The sequence below is a fragment of the Anoplopoma fimbria genome, chromosome 15 (assembly GCF_027596085.1).
Source record: "Anoplopoma fimbria isolate UVic2021 breed Golden Eagle Sablefish chromosome 15, Afim_UVic_2022, whole genome shotgun sequence".
NCBI classification, from domain to species: domain Eukaryota; kingdom Metazoa; phylum Chordata; class Actinopteri; order Perciformes; family Anoplopomatidae; genus Anoplopoma; species Anoplopoma fimbria.
In genome coordinates, this window is record NC_072463.1 from 624,130 (window position 1) to 649,509 (window position 25,380).

A 25,380-nucleotide genomic window follows, 5' to 3' on the forward strand; every position below is an offset into this window, starting at 1 on the left:
AACATGAAGAAGTATATGTGTGAAATACTTTTGAATAAATCACATCTGTCTAATAATGAAGAGCCTTTATCAGATGGGACTGTGAGGTGACATTAGACAAACGCTGCCTTAAATTAAACGTTCTTTCCAAAATACAAACAAGCATTTTGTCTCAGAGAGAAGTAGATAAGAATCAGAGATAAAAGGGACAAAGAGAGAGAGAAAGTGCTGATGGAGGCGGATCGTCAGCGAAACCTTTACACCATGAGTGACGGAGCATTCTGCTCTCCTGGTCTGAGGTTGTTTATCTTCATCGAGGCGACGCTGCAGCAGCTGTCACGCATCACGAGAACAAAAGAGTTAACGGAGGACACGACAACGAGCTCGGCCCTCATCCATGTTTCTGATCCGTGTTTACACGAGGACGACCACCGGGTCAGAAGAAAAAGAGTCCATCGGAAACAATAAACTGGTTTCTGTTTGTTTTTAAGGCCTGTTGGTGCATGTGGAGCTGCAGACCTCTGAAGGAGGAGGATTGGGTTTAAGATAAGAAGCATTATCTCTCCGTAATGGTAGTTTCACTTTTTTAAAAACTCATTTTAAAGCCTCACTGCCGTGTAATCCGCCTGAATCACACGCTGGGGACGCAACCAAATGAGCATCCTGTCCCTTATAATTAAGAAGTATTCTTTTTCCAAAATGAACCCACGTTTCCTCAGCAATTAACTGACACCTTCATTACAAACCAAAGAAAAATGTTCCACCTGCTCAGAAATGATACACTCTTTGAGCTCTTTTCTCCGTCGCACTTGCAGATGTATAATCTCAAAATACAGCCGTTTAAATATATGTTGTGAACTTATTAAAGTTATCTATATTGATTGATTTAAGTCTCTCAATGTCACTTTCCATTTCAATTATTGGAGCATTCCCAAATAAAATCAATTAGCTAAATCAATGAATACAAACTATATGGATTACTTCCTGAAGCCTACATTAACACTTCAAAAGCGCCGAGAATGTCTAGTTTTTGATGTGTATTTCCAGTAAGACTGTGGTTGTAGTTTGGACAACACTGTTTAGTACAAAAATAAGTTTCCACAGAACTAAATTCTCAATTATGTTTGGAGGGAAATTTATTTTCTATCAGAATACAGTCGCAGTTTTAAACATGAGGTTAAATTTGCAAATTGAAATAAAAATAAAAAAACAATACTATGGGGTTCTTTTAGTAAAACATGAGGGTTTGACATAAAATAAGTATGTTTTTTAGGATGTAAATAAAAATGTTTTTGGATTCACACAGGACAGGAACAGCGGGCTCCTGGGTGAAAGTCCTGTGTTTGTTTGACCCATCCATCCACTTCAACATCTTCCCAACACAGACTTCTGCAGACTTTGAATAGGAACTTATAGGTCAAAAAACTAACGTAATCCATGAGAGGATACGATTTTCTTCAAACATAAGTGACAAGTTTCGCAGTTTCGTTTTCTGGGAACGTGATATTTATGAGACAAGGCTGCTAAATGCTAAAGTCAGTGTGCACCATGTTCACCATGTTAGTATGGCGGCTTAGCATGCATAATGCTAAGTGAAAAACAGACAACAAGCCAGTAAATGAAACCAGAACATAGCAGCAGAAATATTTCCTGTTAGTTCGGCTGAGGCGCTTATAATGGGAAAAAAAAAACCTGATTTGCATAAACAGCATCCAAATATCAGCAAATTCCACAATATTCTGCGTTTCACACTTTTACTAATCCAATCCAACAACAATCCAATTCCAGCAGCGGGAAAGTTAAACAGTGACAAAGCAGTTTAGGGTCTGTGAGCAGAAACGAAGAGTTGGAGCCTCACTGGAGCTCGAGCTCATGGAGCACCAACAGTACGGAGCTGGGTCGATATGATATCTGCAGTTTCCATTTGGATAATTTCCTTCAGACAACAGCAATCGATATATGTATTTATGGGTTTTATTTCAATTAGCTGTTGTGACTGAAGAGTTGTAGTCAGGAACCAATCAATGTTTGAATCATAGACAGTCACCCATTGGCTTATGGACGGCCGTTATGAAGCCTCGAGTTTGGCGATTTTGGCCGTCGCCATGTGTTTTTCTTGCAACCAGTGAACAGGAAGTGACCATATATGGACTGAGGAGGAGTGACGTAGAGACGCCGTATACGTCTCTGGTGTGGACCTGTCAATCAGTGTGTAGCCCCGCCCTAAAGCATCCCCTGCTTTATGGTCTGTTTGACTCTAAATGGAGCATCATTTACTAAATGAACATCATGCTGTATTGAAGAAGACTTGAAACTAGAGATTGAGACCATAAACTCATGTTTACAATGTTTACTGAGGGAATAAATCAAGAGAGAAGTAGAGTCATTTTCTCATAGACTTCTATACAACCAGAGGAGTCGCCCCCTGGTGGACAGCAGAGAGAATGCAGCTTTAAGACACTTCCACATTGGCTTCACTCGGCAGAACCTGAGGTTGCCGCCTGGTTTGAATGGAGAACCCGTGTTTACCCACACATAACATATACTCAAACATATATATAATATAATATAAAAATATTATATATTATCAAAGTAGTGAACAATAGCAGCAGAGTGTAAAAGTAAAATAAATAATTGTGTATGTGTACAGAACATATATATGTATACGCTCACATGTAGACCCAGATGAAAGTCTGGCTGGATGAAATACATGCATTAATAAATTATAACCTATGAACTTTAAACACAAACAGAGGGAGAAGCTGCCGCTCAGAGTGAAGAGACTTCCTGCCGGGAAGTCAGCAAAAGGGCACAAGGACATAATGAGGCAACCGCTATGGTATCTATAATTGATTGTGTTTCATGGGGGCACGCTGTGAAAAAGACCTATGGAGCTACAAACTAACAAACGAAGGGATAAATAAACAACAACAGACCTGTTATGGGAGGAAAAGACGAGGTAATGTCAGCTCTGAATGTGTGTGAGCTCAAGCTCCTGCTCTTAAACTCTGCTGTGGTCACAAGGTAAAGAAATGCAAAAAGCTCCTCACCCGTTTCATTCCCACAATCCCTTTATTTAATCAATATAAATTTAAATTCTAGGTAAACTTACTTAGCCTAAGCTGACTGTGAGCGGGTTAATGCAGAACAATGGTTAATGACGTAAGAGCACCTTCATAAGGCCATAAAAAAAACATAGTTTTCTTGTGGTGAGCTATGCTGCTCGTTAATGTCACATCTGGCCAGGAAAGCCAATTAAAATCAAGAAGGAGGCGGGGCTTTACTTATTAACCACTAACTTCCTGTTTTGATGTTGGTGGATCTGGTAGGGCGAGGCGGCAACCTCCAGTTCTATGTGTTAAAGCTGCATTCTCTCTCCTGTCCACCAGGGGGCGACTCCTCTGGTTGTATAGAAGTCTATGAGAAAATGACTCTACTTCTCTCTTGATTTATTCCCTCAGTAAACATTGTAAACATGAGTTTATGGTCTCAATCTCTAGTTTCAAGTCTTCTTCAATACAGCATGATGTTCATTTAGTAAATGATGCTCCATTTAGAGTCAAACAGACCATAAAGCAGGGGATGCTTTAGGGCGGGGCTACACACTGATTGACAGGTCCACACCAGAGACGTATACGGCGTCTCTACGTCGCTCCTCCTCAGTCCATATATGGTCACTTCCTGTGAAAAAACCCCAAGATAGTGACGACCAAAACGCTAAACTCCTGGCTCCAACATCGTCCACAAACAAATGGGCGATGTCATGATGACTATGCCCGCCTCTTATATAGAGTCTGTGGTAGTGACACGTCTGAGTCAGTTAGTGAGTAAAAATCTAATCAACTACCAAGAAAGCAACCACAAAACCGCCACTCAAACTGATTATCAGGCTGAATACAACGATGCCATTAGTGTAAAAAAAGTAATGAAATTTGTATCTGTGTCTGTACTGAATGTGTCTGTACTGAATGTGTCTGTACTGTGTGTCTGTACTGAATGTGTCTGTACTGTATGTGTCTGTACTGAATGTGTCTGTACTGTGTCTGTACTGAATGTGTCTGTATGTAAGTGACTGTACTGAATGTGTCTGTACTGAATGTGTCTGTACTGAATGTGTCTGTACTGAATGTGTCTGTACTGAATGTGACTGTTCTGAATGTGTCTGTACTGAATGTGTCTGTACTGTATGTGTCTGTACTGAATGTGTCTGTACTGTATGTGTCTGTACTGTATGTGTCTGTACTGAATGTACTGAATGTGTCTGTACTGTATGTGTCTGTACTGAATGTGACTGTATTGAATGTGTCTGTACTGTATGTGTCTGTACTGAATGTGTCTGTACTGAATGTGTCTGTACTGTATGTGTCTGTACTGAATGTGTCTGTACTGTATGTGTCTGTACTGTATGTGCGTCCACAGAGTTCGATACCTTACCCGCTTGCGCAGGTTGCAGGTGAGGATGAGGTTGCGGGAGAAGGAGTTGGCGAAGGCGGTGTAAAACTCCAGCACCTTGAGCAAGGCGTCCCTCCTGATGACGTGGAGGTCGCAGTACGTCAGCGCTCGGACGTTGGCACACGCGTGAGCCAGGGCGGTCTCCTTCCAGAAGACGTCGCCAAACACGTCGCCTTTACCTGAAGACACCAGAGTTTAATTATTGACACAACAACTGTGTGATGACGGAGACAACCTGGAAAACTAAACCAACCAGAGACAATCATGAACTAGGAATGGTTTAGGTTCACCTCACATGCAAACATGTAAAGCTTACCTCTTTACGCGATTGATCTACTGACAGAATATCAATCTGCTTATACTTCCATGATTGTTAAATTGTTTAAGCCATTTTTACAGGAAGAATGCTGAACATTCTGTATCAAATTCTGAGTAAATTCAGCAGTGATCTGATTTGCTGCATAGTGATCTGAACATGTTGGGGTTTTGGACTGTTGGTTGGACAAAACAAGACACTATAAAGATGTTATTTGTGGTTTTAGGAAATGAATAAAGTCCTTAAAACTCTTGTAGTCATTGTGTCCAAAAAGTTAAAAAAAACGTCAAGTCAATTTTATTTATACATCCCAAAATCACAAGTTACCCTTTTGGCGAAGGGGACTTTACAATCTGTACAGCATACAATATACTACAAATCAATGCAAAGACGCACATAGAAACAAAATCACACCGTTTCGTTGAAATATTTAAATTTGTGCAAGAAATTTGTGTGACTCAATGTCAGCGTTGACATTCTCCTCCTGTTGTCACTGACGTTGTTGAATAAGAAATGAAAGAGAAAATGATTGTGTCGGGGTGCGGTCGCCCAGAGCTTTATCTTAGTACCTCATATTTGATGATGTGTACAAATGTTTGTGTATAAACCATAGACTGTCTATTTTTTAAAACAATAACGTCGCTTCCATATTTATGCTAGTTAGCAGCCACAATGTTAGCACAGGCTAGCACTGATCGAGCCAAACTCCATTCAGAAAAGAAGTATTTTGAAAGTTTTTTCCTTGTGGTCTTGCGGACAGACATTACAAAGAATGAATTTTGACTTTTTACAAATCTGCATAGTTATGAAGTTATTTCTGCATCCTTTTAATCCGTTTGTTTCCAATTGAATTGCAGAAATACCTGTTTATTTTGGTTTCATACCGCTGTAGTAAACCAGCTAACATGTGGCTTGATGAATACAGTGAAACAGCTCGGTGGAATTCCTCTGGATGATGTTTTGAACCCAGACAAGACAGTGTTTGGTTTTCCAAACATATCTGGGACTTCAACATGTACAAAAGAATAATAGTGGTTAAATCAGCCATTATTGATGAACTGTGTCCACGCAACAAATGATCCTGGTTCACGTTTGATGTGGACACACGATGAGGCCTTCCTACAAATTAAACTTCTGCTGTCTGATAGGAAGCAAAACACAAGTACATAAAATCTGTTTGGAGAGCTGCCCTGGACTTTGAAGAAGAAAGTTCATGTGACGTTGATGAATTACATGATGATTAGCTGAACAAAATATACAGTAACAGACTGTAAAACATTAAACATAAACCATCCTCCTCTCTGCATAAAGCAAGCACATCCTCACATCTTTTTCTGTCCTTAGCAACCGTTTCACCTGGCCAGGTCCTTAGCAACCAGAGCTTTGATTTGCAACGTGCAAGAAACAGTGAACAGGTACAGCGACTCCTTCAGTTTCAGACCCAACTTAATAGGAGTGGAATGAAAAGAAGAAAACATGGTAGAGGAAAAGGAAAATATATATGTATTTTCTCACAAAAGAGTTGTGTTATTGAATACTGGGATGAAAATCAGTCGACTGAGCTGCAACTTAACTGACAAAGAGGAGGTACAACTGAGGGGAAAAAGGCAGAGCAAAGAGCCCTCAGAGGTAGATGGTCCAGTGACTGCATGGACTCATGTGGTTCAGCTGCTGGAGGTTGGTTTGATATTTGGTAGTTGGTTTGGAGCTGTGAGTCAAAGTGAAAACCGCTGGGAGGAAAAAAGACCACGAGAACATGAAAACCTTTCCTCATAAAAGTTGACATTTAAAGACGAGTTGCATTGATACAGTTACATCCCGTCGATCAAACAAGCGTGTGCTTCAAATAAAGCAGTTAAATACATTTTACATAAAGAAGTTGCTATTTTTGTGCACATATAACACAAAAACACATGACTCGAAGCACTGATCCCCTCAAACGGAGCCGCTCTCCCTCACTGGTTTCTAACCAACTGCAGCCACCTGGACACTTGACTTATCAACTGCCAGCATATATTCCCTGATGCTAATCACCCACAACAGATGAACGCTTGTTTACACTCATGAGCGTCTCCCAGGCAACGCCACATTTATTCCCACAATTATAAGAGGATGAAGAATGATAAGAATAATAATAATAATAATAATAATAATAATAATAATAATAATACGCAGCATCAAATGTGTCGTACGTCATCAGAAGCTGCTGCGTCTCATCCACAGAAACTGATCTGAGAGCTGTTTTAACTAAACTGCAAATAGGTTTTAACACTGATAAATGTTTTAATCAACAGCACCAGGTAAAGCATGAAATAGAGAAATAGAGCAATAAATAATATATTTAATATGTATTTGTATAGCACCTTCCATAAAAGAAATGCTGCACAAATTGCTTTAAACTAAGGGACAACAGACTAGAATGAAGTAGGGGTTAAACAATATACCGATAATGAGGAAAACTGTGCTATTAAAAAATGAAATGTAAACATCATGTAAATAATCCAGGACCTCTTAAATCAGTATATATACACAACTATGTTTACAGACTCTCTCCATCTCCCTACACTCATATTTTTATTGTATTTATTTGCCAAAACTCAGAGTAAACAAAGTTAAAGATGAATTTGACTAAAAGTATTATTATCTTTTTTTCTACCAATTTTCCACAGGAAATAGAAAAGTTTTTCTTTTTCTTTTGAACATAATGGTGAAGCGAAAAATCTGATATTGTGACAGCACTAGAATAAACAATAAAAACAGGCAAAGAATGCCATAATTAATGTAAAATATGATGGGAAATTAAACACATAATACAAAAAAAGTTACAAATATTAAAATCAGTACCCGTATTTGCACATATACATCGATAAACCTGCAGCAGCATCAAAATACTTCCATTCTCTTCTACTATATTATTTTCTTTTCTACATAAGTGCTGAAGTTTTTGAACTTTCGAGTATTTCACTTTGAGTTCACTCTCCACCAACCGTCGATAATAACTAGAAATAGAATATGACGGTGCTTCTACACCACCTTTCCCCTGAAGAGATCCAGTTGCATTCTGGTTGTAACAGCCTCACACAAAGAAAGGTAAAATCTGGGCTAATAAGGACTCAAATCTGTGTCGAACCTGCCACAACCACCTGCTCAGCGTTTTCCTGAGCTGACCTGGATACCATTTGACGAAAAAGCAGTCAACGCTGTCCACGAGCTGTCTCAACAGACGCCACGCCATCACTGAAACGCAGACAGAGTGTGTGTGTGTGTGTGTGTGTGTGTGTGTGTGTGTGTGTGTGTGTGTGTGTGTGTGTGTGTGTGTGTGTGTGTTGATGTCATCTCGACTGAACTCGTCTTGACTGAGCTCCCCAGAGATCTGCAGCTCTTCACCAATTAGTGGCGTGGATGTGGAGGTGGATGTGGATGTGGATGTGGGGAGGTGGATGTGGAGGTGGAGGTGGATGTGGACGTGGAGGTGGTGCTGTGTGTGACATCTACAGTGGGGTTAAAGAAATTAGAAATTGGGCGGAGATGGATGAATCCCCACAACCAGAACCATTCCTCACTGTGTTCTGTCTGACTGCTCGTGTTTGACGTACGCCGCTTCACACGGAATATGACGTACACGAACACTCATGTACCCTCTGTTGTGTACTGCCATGTATGTACTCATACACTGCATATAAGAAGTGGATGTAATCAATGTGACGTCACCCATTGGTTTGTGGACTGATGTTATGAAGCCTCGAATTCTGGGATTTCTTGGAATACCGCAGTCGCCATGTTGGTTTTTTGCAACCAGTGAACAGAAGTGACCATATATGGAGTGAGGAGGAGTGACATAGAGACGGCGTATACGTCTCTGGTGTGGACCTGTCAATCAGTGTGTAGCCCCGCCCTAAAGCATCCCCTGCTTTATGGTCTGTTTGACTCTAAATGGAGCATCATTTACTAAATGAACATCATGCTGTATTGAAGAAGACTTGAAACTAGAGATTGAGACCATAAACTCATGTTTACAATGTTTACTGAGGGTTCTTGGTTTGGTTCGTTGACCTCCCCACACACACACATACACACATCATCAGGTTAACCAATCACATCCCATCATGCATCCCTTTCAATCCTTAGCATTTGAGTCCCATGTTGACCGTCTCCCTGTAATTACAGATATTTGTTTCTATTAATAAAAATGCCGATTCAGGGTCCGTTTTTGTCTCCTGCAGAGAACCAACATTTCAGGTTCCTAACCAATGTTTTTTTGGTAGAAATATCAAACTGTTCAAAATAAAGTGCACGAACTGGAACTCAATGTTCTTTTTTTTTATCTTCTATTAAACACAGCAACTAAAACAGCAGATTAAACTTCTTAAGAATTTAGGAATGGTAAATTGTGATTATCCATAAAGTTTAAAACAAACTCAGCTGGACATTTAGTTTGTCTCCGTGAGGATCAACTCACAGTTATCATCCTGTCAAATGTGCAGAGGAGTCTGGATGCTGGTCAGACTGGATCCGCCCATCAGCAGAAAAATAAATTGCCTGTGGCCGGACAGAGCGTGGTGTTTGCCCTCGGACTGCTTTATCTAGCGTTGCAGCTCAACACACCTCCATCCAATAATCTCAGGCTGATATACTTGCAGCTGGTGTGCTGACGGTGCTGTTGAGAGGGTGGAGAGAGGTAAACAGCTGCTGTGACACTGATCCACCTACAGCAGCATTTATGCTCCTTATTGGATTAGAAGTTCTACTGTTAGCATGTGGAGAACCATTTCAATCATCATAGCAGCTCCACACTCTGCACAAATGTTGTCCCTGACAGATAAACAGTTACTGTGCGATATGTCTCCAGTTTAAGACTCATGAATGATTAATGAGCTCCACATGAATGAACTGTAGAAACAAGTAATAAAGAAGTTTAATGAATCATTCTGTTCTCAACAAGAGGAACTTGATCTGCCTAAAAGTCCCAACATGATCAGCAGCGTGATATTAATCATAACCACTTATGCTAATTAGATGATTAATTAAGATAACTGATGAATTAATCATGCTTCTGCGTCTTGTCTCCTCAACATATGGTCAGTGTTTCCCTTGAGATGAATAAAGATTTATCTTATTAGGGCTTCAGATCACCAGTTATTTTGTAAAAATAATTTTTTTACCAAGATAAATATGCAAATTGCGTCAGCATAATCCATTTAAATGTGAGGCAGTAATAGTTTGTGTCATGTATATAAAAATTTGTTGCAGAAGTGAAAAATGTATAATTACAAACAAACGTACCGTGTTAAAAGGCCTCTTTCCTTTAACTCGACTCTTTTATAATCATCCAACCAGCAGTCAGTCATTTGCAATGAGGCACATTTTAATGAAAGATACTGAAAAGCCCTTAAATTGTCACATAAAGAGCATAAACATACAAAGTGAAGTGTACTATATTTTGCTCATTGCCCCTAAATCACAAGCATGAGACTGCATGAATAAAAACATGATGAACTCTTTAGTTTTCCTTTAAACTCTACTCTTGACTTTCTGCGTTTGAGATCTGAACTCGACTTTAAAAGACCCATTTTGAGCATTTTAATTTGAACATGCAATGAAGGCAGCCTCACTTCAATCTCCCTGAATCTCCACCTTCACTAACCGATTAGTTTGAAGTATTAGCTTTAGCTTGTTGAAAGTGTCCTCCTGTCTCCAAACTGTGAGCATGCCGACCGCCATCCAAGCTGCTGCAGGTCAGACACACGGACTATGGATGAGGATACATGTAGTATGCATTATGCACCTACTTCAGGTCACCAAGGAGAATGTTTTCAGTTAAAAGCACGTTTCCACTGGGAAGCTACAGAATAATATAAAAAACTAAATAAATAAAGAACCAACCGTTAAAATAAGAAGCAGTACCCTGCAGCAGGTTAGCGTTAGCATTTTGTCCAACTGTAACAAAGGTTTTATATAGAAGTTTGTACTAAAGACGGTTCATCCTGTTTGGTATTCAACATTGTCAAAAAAGGACAGAAGATCCTTTTATGTGAGTTGATCAGAGGCAGTTTCAAAGCATGATATCTGAGGCTTAAGATGCTCATGAAAAGACATTTTACAAGAATCTCTCTTTCATCGTCCTCCCTTCCACCGACACTTCCTCCTCTAATGTGTTCCTCATCAGAACAGCCCGCTGAATCCTGTTACTGGATCTCATAATGCGTCTGCAGGATCACCTCCTCCTGTTCACCGCTGACGTATTGCTCGCTGGGCCAGAACATATTGCTGTGTGAATAGAAGGCCAGACTGAATTCCCCTTCTCATAACCAAACATGAATAATGGATTAAGAAATTAATCAGCTCATCCTTTTGGCAAAAACAAAGAAAGAAAAGAGGGTGAGTGATTTTTCTCTAGAGCCGGAAGAGAAATCATCAATAGATAATTCAGGCTAAAGGGCTGGTGGTGTGTGGTCATCCTAACATTAATATAAATCACTTCCCATAAGGAGTGTAGTCAAACATTACCAGGATCTAAAAGCAACACCTCATCTCATAACATGACAGATACAAACAACACAATGAGGACATTTATACAAGTTTAGCTGGTTAATTTAGACACGGAGAATAGTCCCTTTAATTAAGTCCCGCCCCTTTAAACCCAGACTGGCCAATCGTAGCGTAGCATCGCAGTAGCTTTTTACTTTACACTTCAAACATCAAGTGGTGTTCATTTTTAAGATTATCTTGCTGAACTAAACCTCATAATATCTTAAACGTTTGTTTGACACAGAGATTGTTTTATGTAATAATCTGAAATTGAATGGAAGAATCTGATTGGCTTTATGTGGCGGTAAACCAGTGATGCTTCATCCCTGCAGCTCTCTTTTGACCATCTTTCATAAAGCGCGTCACTCTGACCTTTTGACAGACTGATCTTGAGTTGAACATATTTCCTTCCAGCTGTCAGTCGACTCTAACTGTTCCACATCTCCGCTGCCTCCCCTCCAGTGAGGTAACGGGACGCAGTAAGCCTGGTGGATTATGGGAAATGAGATGGATATTACTGCCACAGTATTGCCTTATTACTGTGGGAAGACTATTGTGTATTTGTGTGTTTACCTGCGATGTTGTGTATGAGGTGTTCAGATACTTTATTGCCCTCTCAAGAGAAAACTCATTTTCCACAGCCTGTACATGGAGACATTAAGGAGCCATAATAAGACAAATAAACACTGGCAATGCTACATGTACATTCACTGCTCCAGAGCGTGTGTGTGTGTGTGTGTGTGTGTGTGTGTGTGTGTGTGTGTGTGTGTGTGTGTGTGTGTGTGTGTGTGTGTGTCAACCGGATGCCATTGGACACTAATGAGAGCAGAGTGTGTTACAGCCTCGGGGAGCAGCCTCTCTCCTCAGCCGGGGAAATCAGTGGCTTTAAAAACCGCAACCGGCACTCTCTCCCTCCATCCTCCTCCTCCTCCTCCTCCTCCTCCTCCTCCTCCTCTCCTCCTCCTCCTCCTCCTCCTCCTCCTCCTCCTCCTCCTCCTCCTCCTCCTCCTCTTCTTCTTCTTCTCCCTCCTCCTCCTCATCCTCCTCCTCTTTTTCTTCTTCCTCCTCCTCCTCCTCCTCATCCTCCATCGCCCTCCTTTGATTCTCTCTCAAATCCTTCCAATCTCTTCCTCCATCATTCTAACCTTTCCCTTCTATGTTTCCCTCTTTGTTTTCCGTCCATTCTTCCATCTTCTCTGGTTGTTCTCTTTCCAAACGTCTGCTCCTTCATCCTTCACTTGAAAGTCACCTCCTATTCTTTCTACCTCTGTTCTTTCCACTGAGCCATCATCTACCTAAACTTCTCTTGCCTTCCATCCTTTAAAACAAACCCCCTTTTTCCTCCTCCTTATCACCTCTCTCTTTTCCTTCCTTCAAACCTCCAGATCCTCCGACTTAATGTGTTTGGAAACGAGAAAAATATCATTTAACCTGGTGAAAGACGAAAGAATGTCCCACCTCCTCCCTTTACTCTTCTCCCCCTCCCTCCATCTTTTCATCCCCTACTGTGCTCAGCAACTGCTCAGTCCCTCAGCATGTGTGTGTGTGTGTGTGTGTGTGTGTGTGTGTGTGTGTGTGTGTGTGTGTGTGTGTGTGTGTGTGTGTGTGTGTGTGTGTGTGTGTGTGTGCCTGTTTATCAGACGGGGAAACCGCCCAGCATAAAGACGTTAGTGTAACCGGATGGAGCTACAAGCTTTACCCGTTACTGTACAAACATCACTAACCAGCTCAGTGCGACAGTGAATAATGATTACTGATGCTACGGTGGGATTCAAACACTGGAATTTACCACGCACGTGATTATTTATGTGTTAATATATCGAACATTGAATGACGTCAGATCTAAAATGTTATTTCTTCATTTAGTGTAAGGATTTCTAAAGTGGTAGGTAAAGTTATGAGTCGCATACAAAAAAGGAAAATAGAGAAGCAGGCAGGGAAAAAGTTCATTTCAGACAGTTGTTTGTGTGTGCATGTGTGCAAAACGTATATATAACATTATTGTAACTAAGTAGCTAATAAGAGCGTTTATAGCATCCATGACTGTGGCACCAACAGGAAGACAGAAAGTCTAAAGACAGATCCACACCTCCATTTACAGAAACACAAAGTAAATAACAACTAAGATGAAAAGAATATTGGAAAAGCCCATTATGCACAAGAAAGAAAACAGTTGGGTGGATAAATAATTGAGAGAAACTTAAAATCAGTCAAAAACAGTTAGTCCTATGTACGGTGGTCTGTCTTGGACATTTCAGCTCATTCGACAAATACCAGCTATGCATAACTTAGCACAAAAATATTTGCTCATTTAAATGCTAAAATGACTTCGCACCAATCATAATGTAAAACAGGACACCCGTTAATCAAACCACTGATGTGTTTCCAAGAAAAAACAACCAAAGTCGTTCAAATCCCTGCAGAAAAGATACATATCGGTTGAACTTTATCTCCGATGTCTCCTTATAATACATCTCTCTAAAATATGCTTTCACCAAGAAACAAAACTTCAGCACGTTTCCACCGTCCTGTGATTCCGTCCCCAAACTACTTTTATAACAATGAAAAATGGCATCTTCTAAATGTAATCCTGTGTGACGTGATGGATGAGGGAAGAACATTTGTCTTTTATTGTACCTCTTGTCTCTCTCTCGTTTCCCAACATGAGCTCTGGTTCTGGCAGAACTTCCTTTTTCTTCTCAGCACAAGAGTAAAAACAGGAAGTTGGCTAAAAACGGGACGGCTGTCATGAGGAAAAGGAAAACCTTAGAGGAGGGAAACGTTTTTAAGAAAGAAGTTTCCTTTGATGCTGTGAACACAACGCATCCTCATACAAAGGTTCGTGTGATGTCTTACGAGAAGTTAATCCTTGATTTTTGTGCGTTTTCCTACGAAAACCATCAACACGTCAATTTCCGTTCGTTACCTGCATACCGCCTTTTTTATTTACTTCCATCTTCACAGGAAGCAACTCAGTTTGGTTCAGGCAACACAACTACTTAGTAAGGTTTAGAAAAAGATTGTGTTTGGGTTAAAATAACTACAAAAGTTAAATAAATAAATTGATCACGATTACGTCGATAAGATCCGGAATAATTTCATGGGATATCTACGAGTTACGACGCATTACTTTATGTAGGTATTGCTACAAAAGACCAGCCTGCTGGAGTTATGTAATGAAGAAAATAGGAAGACACAGGACTTTCACCCTGGAGACCAGTGTTTGTGTTTCCTATGGAACAAAAAGTGAAAGTTGACTTATTTAATCATCCTTCAGTTATGTAACGTACTTAATAATAATAATAATAATAATAATAATAATAATAATAATAATAATAATAATAATAATAATAATAATAATAATAATAATAATAATAATTAAGCCTTTATTAGTCCCACAATGGGGAAATTACAATTCTCTGCATTTAACCATCCCGGAGGAGCAGTGGGCTGCTAAGAGGCGCCCGGGGAGCACCTCGGCATGTTGCCTGCAGAGGGGTTCGAACCACCGACCTTAACTATGAAATAAAGGTACTTTTTTGAACCCTAAATAGAATCTTTTCCTAAAACTAACCAAGCCTAACATCCCCTCTCTCCTCTCTCCGATCCTCTTCTCTTCCTCTTATCAGCTCTTATCCTTCCTCCACCTTCTCCTTCTCCACCCGTCTACCTCCTCCCTCCATCCCTCCATCCCTCTCTCCCTGTAGACGCTGTGATCAGACAGCAGCTTTGTTCTCCAGCTCGAATCACAGACTGCAGCCGGAGGCATTGTTGTTAATGACTGGAACATTTTGCTGGTTGCTATGCAACACAAAGTTTGACAACAACTTGCAAGCTATCCAATAACTGGTTTCCCCAAAATGGAGTCTGTGGACCCCAAAGGGTCCTTGAGAGATTTTCAAGGGTTCATAGAAAATAAGCAAGCTGTTGTAATTCTGCTGGAGTTATTCACAAAACAAAATGTTTAAACTTTCAATAAATTCTCAAAACAATGGCTGAATCTTATGACAGCATACGCCAACATGCTCTGAATGACAATCCTAACCTGCAGATCTCTACAAGGTTCTATGTCTGGCACGGTCGCCATCTTAGTTCAGCTTTCAGTTTGCTAACAGACACAAATGACATCTGATGCTAATGAGAAAGCTATTCATTTGACATTAAATCACCAGAGGTCATCCATCCGATAGTTGGGGAGATATTTCAGTCTGGACCAAAATTTAAATTAGATTCCATTACCAATCATTTCCACAGCATTAATCCAATCAGAACATCAACCATAAAGTCATATTTATACCATAGTCACCACTATGCTGTTCTTATTCTTTATTCTCACATTCCTTGGTTTCATTCATCTGCTCCTCTCTGCTGTGATTTCATCATGAAACTCATCTCTTCCTACAGATGTTTAACACCTTCAGAGGATGCTGCTGCCTGCAGGGGCGCTGATGTCTTTTAACATGAGCCTCAATATGAGTTCTCACCAAAATATAATAATAATAATAATAATAACTTTATTTATATAGCACCTTTTAAAAACAAGGTTTACAAAGTGCTTTGACAGACCAGCCAGCAAGACAGTGCATAAGAAACAAAATGATCATCAAATATACCATATTTATAAAAACATAAAGAACAAAGAGGACATAAAAGCCTCAATCTCTTTTCAGTTGAGGTACAGTATAAAGGACTGACCACTATTTTCATATTAAATAAGGCCTGGGCTCTAATAAATATGTATTTGAGAGGGTTGATGGTACACAATTATTTGGTAATCTTTGAGTGAAGCAACTGGATTTTGCAAAGAAATAAAAAACCTGTGTGAGTAACCAATTTAAAGAGAGGCTGTTTCCAAATAGCTTTCTGCAAACTTTTGAAGCTTTCTTTCTTTTGCACCAAGGCGATTGATGCGAAATACTGCATTTTGTGGAGCATTAAATTACACTTCACAGTAAAGAGTGTGGGCCTCAGATTTGGTGGATGGTGTCCAGAAGTGGCTGATCGGTACGTGAGCTGAAGTTAATGTTCCTCAGCAGGAGACTGCGAGAGCTTCCTCTCCTTCCTGCAGAGAACCAGAAGCTTCTCTGTGTGTGACGGAGGTTTAATAACGAGCTCTGAAAAGGCCCCAAGCTCAAAGAAATCAGAATGTGAGATGGAACAATGTGTAGGATTCTGCTTCTGATTCTAAAAATTGTTTACTAGAGCATAGTGTAAAAATACTCTGTATTCAAAACTTCAGTTAAAAAAAATATATAAATATGACAAAAAATATCCAAAAGTAAAAGTACTCATTATACAGAACAGCTCATTTCAAATATATTTACAGTAGGCCTGGAAAAGGTGGAGCTGATTTTGACTTATTTATATACTTGATACTTAGGCAATATACTCCATAATTTATTAAATGTATATTTTAAGAATCAGAATCTCAAAAGTTGCTGCTGAATGGAGGACAAAACTAAAACATGATTCATTTTCCTATTTCTACCACGTTCAATCCATAAACAGTCCCGGTTAGAAACAGTACATAGAGGATGTTTGGTTTATTGAACAGTAGTAGAGGTGAAATGCTGATTTCTTTGTAGCATGTTGCTGCATCCTTCACATCACGCCTTTAAATAGAAAACACGGCAGATAGAAATATTTGTCTTTTGACTCCGTCCGGCTCTCCTGATGACAACTGACTAACTATTTACTATTAATGTCTTCAGTGTGATGAGGCGATTCATCAAACATCTAAAATGTTCTTTATGAACCTCAGACTGCTGCCTGGTCCGACTCGGACTCCTAATGAAGATGAGGAAGCTGCTTTTACTCTTCCTCTCTTCCTCTCATATTTTGTCTCCCCAGTTAAAACAAACAAACATATGTCCTTCTCAACAATATGTATTTTCTGCGATGATATTTTTCTTTACTTCTCTTCCTCTTCACATTCTTTTATGCCCATTTTCCATTTTGTCTATTTTCACAGATTATAAACTGCAGCTGATTCTCACTATTTGCTGCAGTGGATCTACAGCTCTAATGTAATGGATCACTATCTTGCATTACAGCAGCTAGCATCACAGATCATAATCCTGCTACAGTCTGTGGCTGCAGCCGTTTCTATGTGTACTGTCCTAGATCACCATCTTTCATCATAATGTACCACTGATTTATTATAGATAACATGGCCTCTAACATCTACACTAAAATAGAAAAAAATACATGTATTTGCAATACATTTTAATAGTGACCAGGAGGCAGCAATGTGGAAATAAATGTGGAGCGGAAGACCACAAGCTGATGTAAACAAGGCAGCACCATGTTTTTGAGATGGAAAACACATTTAGGTACGTAAAACATCAATTAACAAATGAACAGTGCTCAGAAACTCAGCTATTACTTTGATGAGTAGAATATCAACTTACAACCAAGGAACAGAGCTAGAAAAAACGACCATTTTTTTTTCAAGCCAATCAGAGCAGACTGGGCTTTTCAGGAGGAGGTCTTAAAGAGACAGGCGCAAAAACGGAGCGTTTTAGAGGGAGGGTGAATACAGGTATATTCAGAGAGACAGTATGAGGGGAAAAAAGTGTTTTATGATTATTAAAGCATGTAAACAAGTTTAGTAGAAACCCCCCCAAAGGAGTATGAACCTAAAAACTATCATGATATGTCCCCTTTAAGATGTATGTGGACAGCCTGTATTTGAAATGTAGGTCTCTAAATGACTGCGTTCTCCTGGTTTAACTGGAAACCAACCCTGAATGTTGTTTTAGAGATAATTGTCCGCCATGAGCTAATAAGTAGAACCAGTCAACTTTTAAATTTCAAAACGACAGCGGCTGTCAGACTGACTGACTTTGTTGTGTGAGTGAGTCTAACAGCTTCCATCTGAAAACATCCACACACCAAACGATGGGTGCAGCTTTGCCCTCGCTCTCTGTTGTAATCATTTTGCCTTCTTGTTATTCTCTGTCAGTAAACGCTCATCAGGGTCTGCTGATGGTTGGGAGAATGTGCACTACACTAATGCAGCCGCCAATGCCGCCTGTGCTTGTCTCTGTAAAAAGCCGTTTCCTCGACAATATCTCTGTCAGCTTCTTATTCTTCTCCTCCTCATGAATATTACAGTACGAGGCTGCAGAGAGCAATATGTACGGCGGCAGATAAGAGTCGGACTGTTTTTCACTTGACACTTTGACACGGAATCGACGTCAGCTGACTGCTGGTCGACTGAAGTGAGTCAACTTTCATCCTTTTGATTTCTGCGTAAGCAGCGTTTTCAAACAGCAAAAAAAGCAAGTGAAAGTAAAAAATTGCAGGTATGATACTGTTGCTGTTGAAGTCGGTTCTGTTTCTTTTGAATTTGTGGAGATTTTTTATGAGCTGACAGGATTATGAAAACCTTTCAAATCAGAAAAGGTAAAAAATGCAACACCAAAAAATATATAGGTAGGTTATCTTACTTTGTAGAAATTTGATGATAAAATGTTCTCAACACATTTGACTGTCAGCTGGTTCATTTTTACTTCAGACAGCCCATTAACAAAAAAACAAAACTGATGTTCTTTTTGTCAAATCTAAGTATTATATTGAGTTTTCAGTTGTTCCTATTTTGCTTTATTGTGACACATTTCATTCACCTGATGAGCTTCTCTATGACATCAGCTTTCAGGTCTTCATGAGCTGCCTGAGACACACATCATCATTTTTATGATCATTTTTATCTCCTGCATGAATCAATGGTTATTCAGCATGTACTGCTGATTATAGAGATTATAGAGAACTGGCCGTTTATCTCCTCCTTCCTCATGAGTCATAAGCTTTTTTTCACTGTGGATGTTTCAATGCTGCACGACAAAACAGTTAGTGTTGAAAGGAGGGTTGATTTCACCGCATTAAATCCACAGTACGGTCGCAGCTAACAGTTATTTATGTCTATAAAAGAGAAAATGATGAAAAATGAAGCATCATAACTTCTCAGAGTCCAAGATGTCCTCAAATATCTTGTTTTGTCCAACCAACAGCAGAACAAACCCAACGTCATTTGCATATATTGCCACCTTATTTTCTCTTAATTAAAACAATCAATCAATCGATTCCCCAATGATCCACACACACACACACACACACACACACACACACACACACACACACACACACACACACACACACACACACACACACACACACACACACACACACACACACACACCCTGGATTATTCCAAATGAAGTGTCTCCAGAAAACGCAACACTCTCTCCCCCTTCAGTAAAGACATCTACTGAACTCCATGTCCACGTACCTAAGATGGCGATGACCTCGTCGTCCTGGATGACCTCCAGTGACCCCGACACCACGAAGCACAGGGTGTCGACGCTCTCTCCGGCGTGGAAGATCAGGTCTCCGGGGGCGCAGTGGGTCGTCTGGAACTCCACCGCCAGCGAGCGCAGGCAGCCGTCGCTCGCCAACCGGAACGCAGGATGTTCGTTGAACACCTGAGAGAGGGGGCAGGAAGTTGATATTGATTACCTGTTCTTTAAGGTATACTGAGGCTGCAGAGACATGATTATAAAAACGGTTAGCGCTGGTTTCAGACGTTTGTTCTTTCACTGAAGAGTACAATGAGAGTGAACTATGTTTTAAACGTTGTGCATTCCTTTAATGGGACCAGTTTATAATTGTTTAAACTTGACACTCACTCCCTATTGACTCTTGCGGCTTTGAATTTGTCGAACAAATAAAACATTAAAAAAGAAACTAAAATGTATGTCTTTCAAAACAAAAGTTACCCATTTAGATACAGCTGACCAACAGCTTTAAACACAGAAACTGCCTGCCAGAAAAAAACATTAAAAAGATATAAGTTAAGTTAGTAAGTTGCTTTTTCTTCAACACTTGTGGATTTCTAATGAAAGGTCCTATCAAAAAAGAGGTAACATACTAGTTTTCCTCTTAACAGTCTAGATTGTCTTTCTATCTGCAGAATAAGTCATTTGCGGATACCCATTCATGTGTGCAAAAATGAAACACAGCTTCCGCACAGTGAGATAATCCTTTTTGAGAACTAAAAACCTCCAAAACTCTCTAGTGTGACATTGTTAAACTGCAGACAGCTTGTTTATTGAGGCAAAAGCCTGTTTGTGAGTCCAGTTTTCTTTGGATGGAGCGTTCACTCGTCGGTGTTTTTCAAAGACATTTTGCATTTTGTGTTTTTAGTCATGAAGTCTCACATTTTCAACCAGCGACCACGAACATTTAATCTGGAGAAAAATACAAAAAAGCTAAATCTGTGGACCTGGGTCTTTTTTTTTTTTTTTTTTTACTGATTTGCCAGGTTTAATTTTTTTTGTTTTTTATATTTAAGAAATCAGTTGCCAAACTTTACCAAACTAACTTATAAAAAAAGGCTCCATTTTCTCTCACTTTTTTATTACAGAGTTTACTTTTGGTACAAATTTGGGGGACGTTGACCCTTTAAAAAAGAAAACAAGGACTTTTAGAATGTAAGGACAAATAAATTCTGGTTCAAACTCAGAACCAGAATTCTTTCTTTTGAAAAATCCACTTATTTTGGTTTTCACATTTTTCAAAAGATAACATTTTATAAAAAGGTCATCTTCATGCCTTGAGCCCCAAAAGGGACATTTGTCTATAAAAGTAATTAACTATGAAAAGAGTTCTGATTTAAATGTATTTTTCCTGAAATGTATTAATTCAACCTAATTAACACATTTACCTGTAAAAACCTTGAAATGAATATGATATAAAGATATTAGAGGCCCCATGAATGGCAGTCGGTCTGGGTAACGAGAATCATTTCATTGGCGTCCAAGTATTAGTCATTGGAGATGGTTGTTACACGGAACAGTTACACAACCGAAGGTGTCCTTTGTTCAATGCCAGTTCAGCAGATTGAGTCTGCCAAAGTTTTGGGACCAACATGAGTCGTGTCCAGTGATGCCTAAGAGCGTCTAACCTGAATTTAGTTATGTCATGAATGCACCAAAGGACTAGTACTCAGTATGTTCAGCGGAGAGAAAATGTTCTACTCCAAAAATCTAGAAATCTGTTTGTGTGAAGAAGGTTAAACATGGTACTGAGGCAAATTCAGGTGGTTGGAAAATGAAAAATCTGTTTATTTTTCTAAATTGATTCTCATCTACACAGTTTATAGTTATAAAACGATCGCATGGTATCTTACTAAAAGTTATTTATACATTTTCCTGCGTTCTCCTACGAATATCTAGCAACACGTTCACATTATCACTCGCTATATGCAAACAGTCTGTTCAAAATAAACGACCGTCTTCAGAGGAATCAACTTGATGAGGTTTTTTAAAAAAGATTGTGGTTTCCATTAAAATAACTACAAAGGTTAAGTTGACTTCTGGTTTCACACAGGTCATGAACAGCGGTCTCCTGGGTGAAGGTTTGTTTGTTTGACCCATCCTGTCACACCGATGTTTTCCATATGTGTACTTTATCGTTTTTTATACTACATCACCTGTCCTGGTTCACGATTACATGGGTTACTATGGTAATATACGAATAACAGTGCATTACTTTTTGCATATAAAAATGCAAACAGTGTGTAAGAAGAGTCTGAAGTAAGTAAGTTAAGTAAGTAATGCTTATAGCTTCATTTGTATTTTGCACCACAAACTATTACAAATATGTCAGTAAGAAAGATGAAAGTTACAATTTCTCAACATTTTATAGTTTCTTTTAAAAGCCCTTATGTGTTCAGCTAATTCTGACTTTAGCGTCTCATATTTCTGCAAACAAAAACTTCCATTAGGAGTAAATAATCACGTAAACATCTACACATACTGGCATTAAAAGTATTTACATGCATCAAACTGTAAGCGATGCACACTATGCATTGTTATACAGTGACGCGCTGTGATACAACTAATGTGTGTCTTTAGAGAAGCCATAGATACAAACCTTTCTGTTGAGGTGGACACAGATGTCAGCGCGCATGTCCTTTGGACAGATGGACAAAACCTGGAAGACAGAGACAGAAGTATTTGATGGAGGACTTTTTTTTTTAACAAAAACAAGAAGCTTTAGCAGGTAATGAGGATGATTCTTGTACTCTAAACTTATAACTGAGGAATTGTCTACCTCCCATCTTTGCTGCATTCATTAACTCCCTCTGGATACGAGTTTGTGCCAAAAAGAGCCTGTAAATCGCTTTGTCCAGCTCATTACACAAATTATTAGATCCAGCCTAATTAACTGCAGAATTAAGTTTAATTAAAAAAAGTCTCCCGTCTTCCACAATACTGCCTAATTAAATATAAACCAAAGCGAGCGAGGGGGCGGGACAATAAATCATTGAAAAGCCTCTGCAGCATCAAAACACAACACTCTTTGATAAAATGGCCTTTGCTCTATTTAAAGTGGAGGATATTAGTCGCACCGGTACGGGAGCCTCTAGTCTGTTTTGTGAGCCTCTAGTCTTTTTTGGGCGTGTGCTCGCATAAACAGCTGACTGCGAATAATGCAACGGCTCCCAAAGTGACAAAAACATATCCACTAATTGTGCCCAGCTCAGGCTGCGAGGTATTTCTACAGAGGGCGACTCGGCTTATGTCTTTAAGAGTGTATAATTATCTCAAGAAAGACTTGGAAAATGGTTATTGACGGGGAGGAGGAGGCTTATGAGCTAAAGAGGAGAAAGAGAGCAGGCGTGTCAACTGGAGAATGCTGAGAAAACCAATTAGATGGACAAATAGTCCTTTCAAACAGGACACATATAATGGGGAGATTATACGACATAAATTAAATTAAGTTTCAGCGCCTTTTTGTTGCACAATAAAACCTCACAGCCATCCAAGGTCACGGTTTTGTGATTGGCTGGGTCCCAATTCAGCAAAGAAAAACTTCAAGTATGCGCCCAAAATGAATTCAATTCCTAATATTCCTCCAGAGGTGACATGAGCCAGAAATCAAACAGAATTCAGGCTGCAGCAACAGCGTTTGATTTGGAGGGCGCCATCAGAAAGGCTGGGAAAAGACTCAACTTTACCGACATGACAGATTCATGTTTAATGACAATAATCAATGTTCACCACAGTTGTTACAAATCTCTGCAGGTAATATTACACCTGTATATAAAACTTTTGTTCTGCCCAGTCATCATGAGTAACGTTAGGCTAACCAACTGACTTTTTAGCTAGCTAGCAAACAATGCTAAAGAATGCAGAGCAGCAGGAAGTGAACTGCCCCCTCCAATTAGCTTCTAACTGTAGCAGACCTCTGCTTACTTTAAACCTGGATTTACTCATTTTAAACGTAGTTTTGCTAAACTCTTTTATTTATCTTGGATTCAATGAATCCTTGTTGGTGCTCAGCCTTACTGTGTCATACTGTAATTGCTATGGGAACTAAGTATGTTCTATTTTTAGAAAGGCAATATAATTCATTTGTAATTAAAAGTACATTCAAGAAATTGGGCGCAAGAAATCACATGATTATCAAGGGGGCCTCTAATTCGTTAATGGCATTTACGTAAATCAAAAGTTTTCAATTGATACAGCCGCAGCAGTAGAGTTCAGAGCACTGCAGCGTTCTGAAACACAGACTCAGCTTTTATTAACATAACATTTATAGAATATACTATCATTTGAGAATGTAAATTGTGTGTGTTCATAACTGCAGTGTATGCGCAGTGTGATTTCTTCAGAGGGTCAAAAGTTCCCCACTCAGCGTGTGTTCGGGTAAATTAGGTCAGAACAGAGTGTAACCGAGGCTTCAAGGCATTCTGGTATTTACTTCTTTATGCCTCTCTGTGTTTCTTCTCTCTGGTTTTGTTAGGCTATGTTTACAGTTTCTCTTTTTTGTCTTTACGACACGGCTATGTTGTTAAGTGAGGTGAATATTACCCAAAAGAAAAAAAACTAATGTGAGCTCAAATACTCGATTTCGCATCTTCACTTTCTACTTGATTTTTTAAATCCCAGCCTGGTTTATTACAATAAAATAAAATAAGATTATCATTCATTAGTCTCACAGCGGAGACATTTGCAGTATTACAGTAGCAAAGTGGATAATGAAACAAAAAACACCACAACAAAAAACCAGACAACCGTTAAAAACAATAAAAACCAAAATACGATAGAATCTGACTGAATGATTGGGTTCACATTATTGCACATATGAAGAAAGGAATACAAAGTGTTGATCAGATCCCTGAAATCACAAACATGACTCAAGGTATTTCGATGATGAACCACAAAAAGACCTTTGACCTCTCCAGTCTCACCTTCTCCGTGTCGATGCCTTTGGACATGGACCAGGTGGAGACGATGTAGTCCATCACCCGCTCGCTGAGCCCCTTGGGGACCTGGTAGAGCTTCAGGAAGTCCCGGACGTTGTTAAGCATCTCGTGGTAGCGGTTGGTGTTGGCGTACATCTGCTGGAAGATGGTGGTCACGTTTCCAAAGATGGTGGCGTAGAGCAGAGCTGGAGAAGGAAGACAGAGGAGAGGGATGAAGACACTCATTTGATTATCCATTTAGTTTGAACCTTTTTCTCATTTCTTTCTTTTGGTTGCCCTCATTAATTCGTATTAACGTAATTATTTTGATCAGAGTAGAACATCCACTTACACTCTCTTTCACAATTAAAAAAAACACACACCCAAAGGCCTCATATTCTATAACTGGCAGTTGGCTTTTTTACTTTTTCATGATTGTGAAATATAAATTTGTGAAAGCACTTACTGAATACAAATCCGCCCTCATGTGATCTGTAGTTCAGTTGGATAACTCAGCTGTTGAAGGTCTTTAATGCTGATTGAAGTGATAAACCATTCACAAGCTGGAGAAACCATGCTTGAAGCCAATCACACAAGTGGTTAGATCCTTTTTTACTAGGGCTGTACGGGAGAAATACTCAACATGAATAAAGTGATTCATCGGATTCAATGATTTATTCTTTCATTATTAAATCAACTTTCTTTCAGTTGGTTTTACCTCCCTTTGTGTGCAGAAACGGCCAGAGCAAACAGCTTTTTGACCTCAGAGTTGTACTTTTGAAAGGCTAAACACCAACAAATATGGACTGAAGCAAAACATTTTGTTCGATGAAAACATGTTGTTCATTTTGGA

At 39.4% G+C, this 25,380-nt stretch overlaps 1 protein-coding gene across 1 annotated transcript in view; it reads right to left on the minus strand.

The window, feature by feature from the left end:
• The window catches only part of kcnh5b (potassium voltage-gated channel, subfamily H (eag-related), member 5b), a 110,384-nt gene that overhangs the window by 17,473 nt on the left and 67,531 nt on the right, over nucleotides 1-25,380 (minus strand). The window contains 4 exon segments of the mRNA XM_054613376.1: nucleotides 4,414-4,610; nucleotides 19,566-19,758; nucleotides 22,211-22,270; nucleotides 24,534-24,733. Coding sequence (XP_054469351.1) covers nucleotides 4,414-4,610; nucleotides 19,566-19,758; nucleotides 22,211-22,270; nucleotides 24,534-24,733 — 650 coding nt within the window.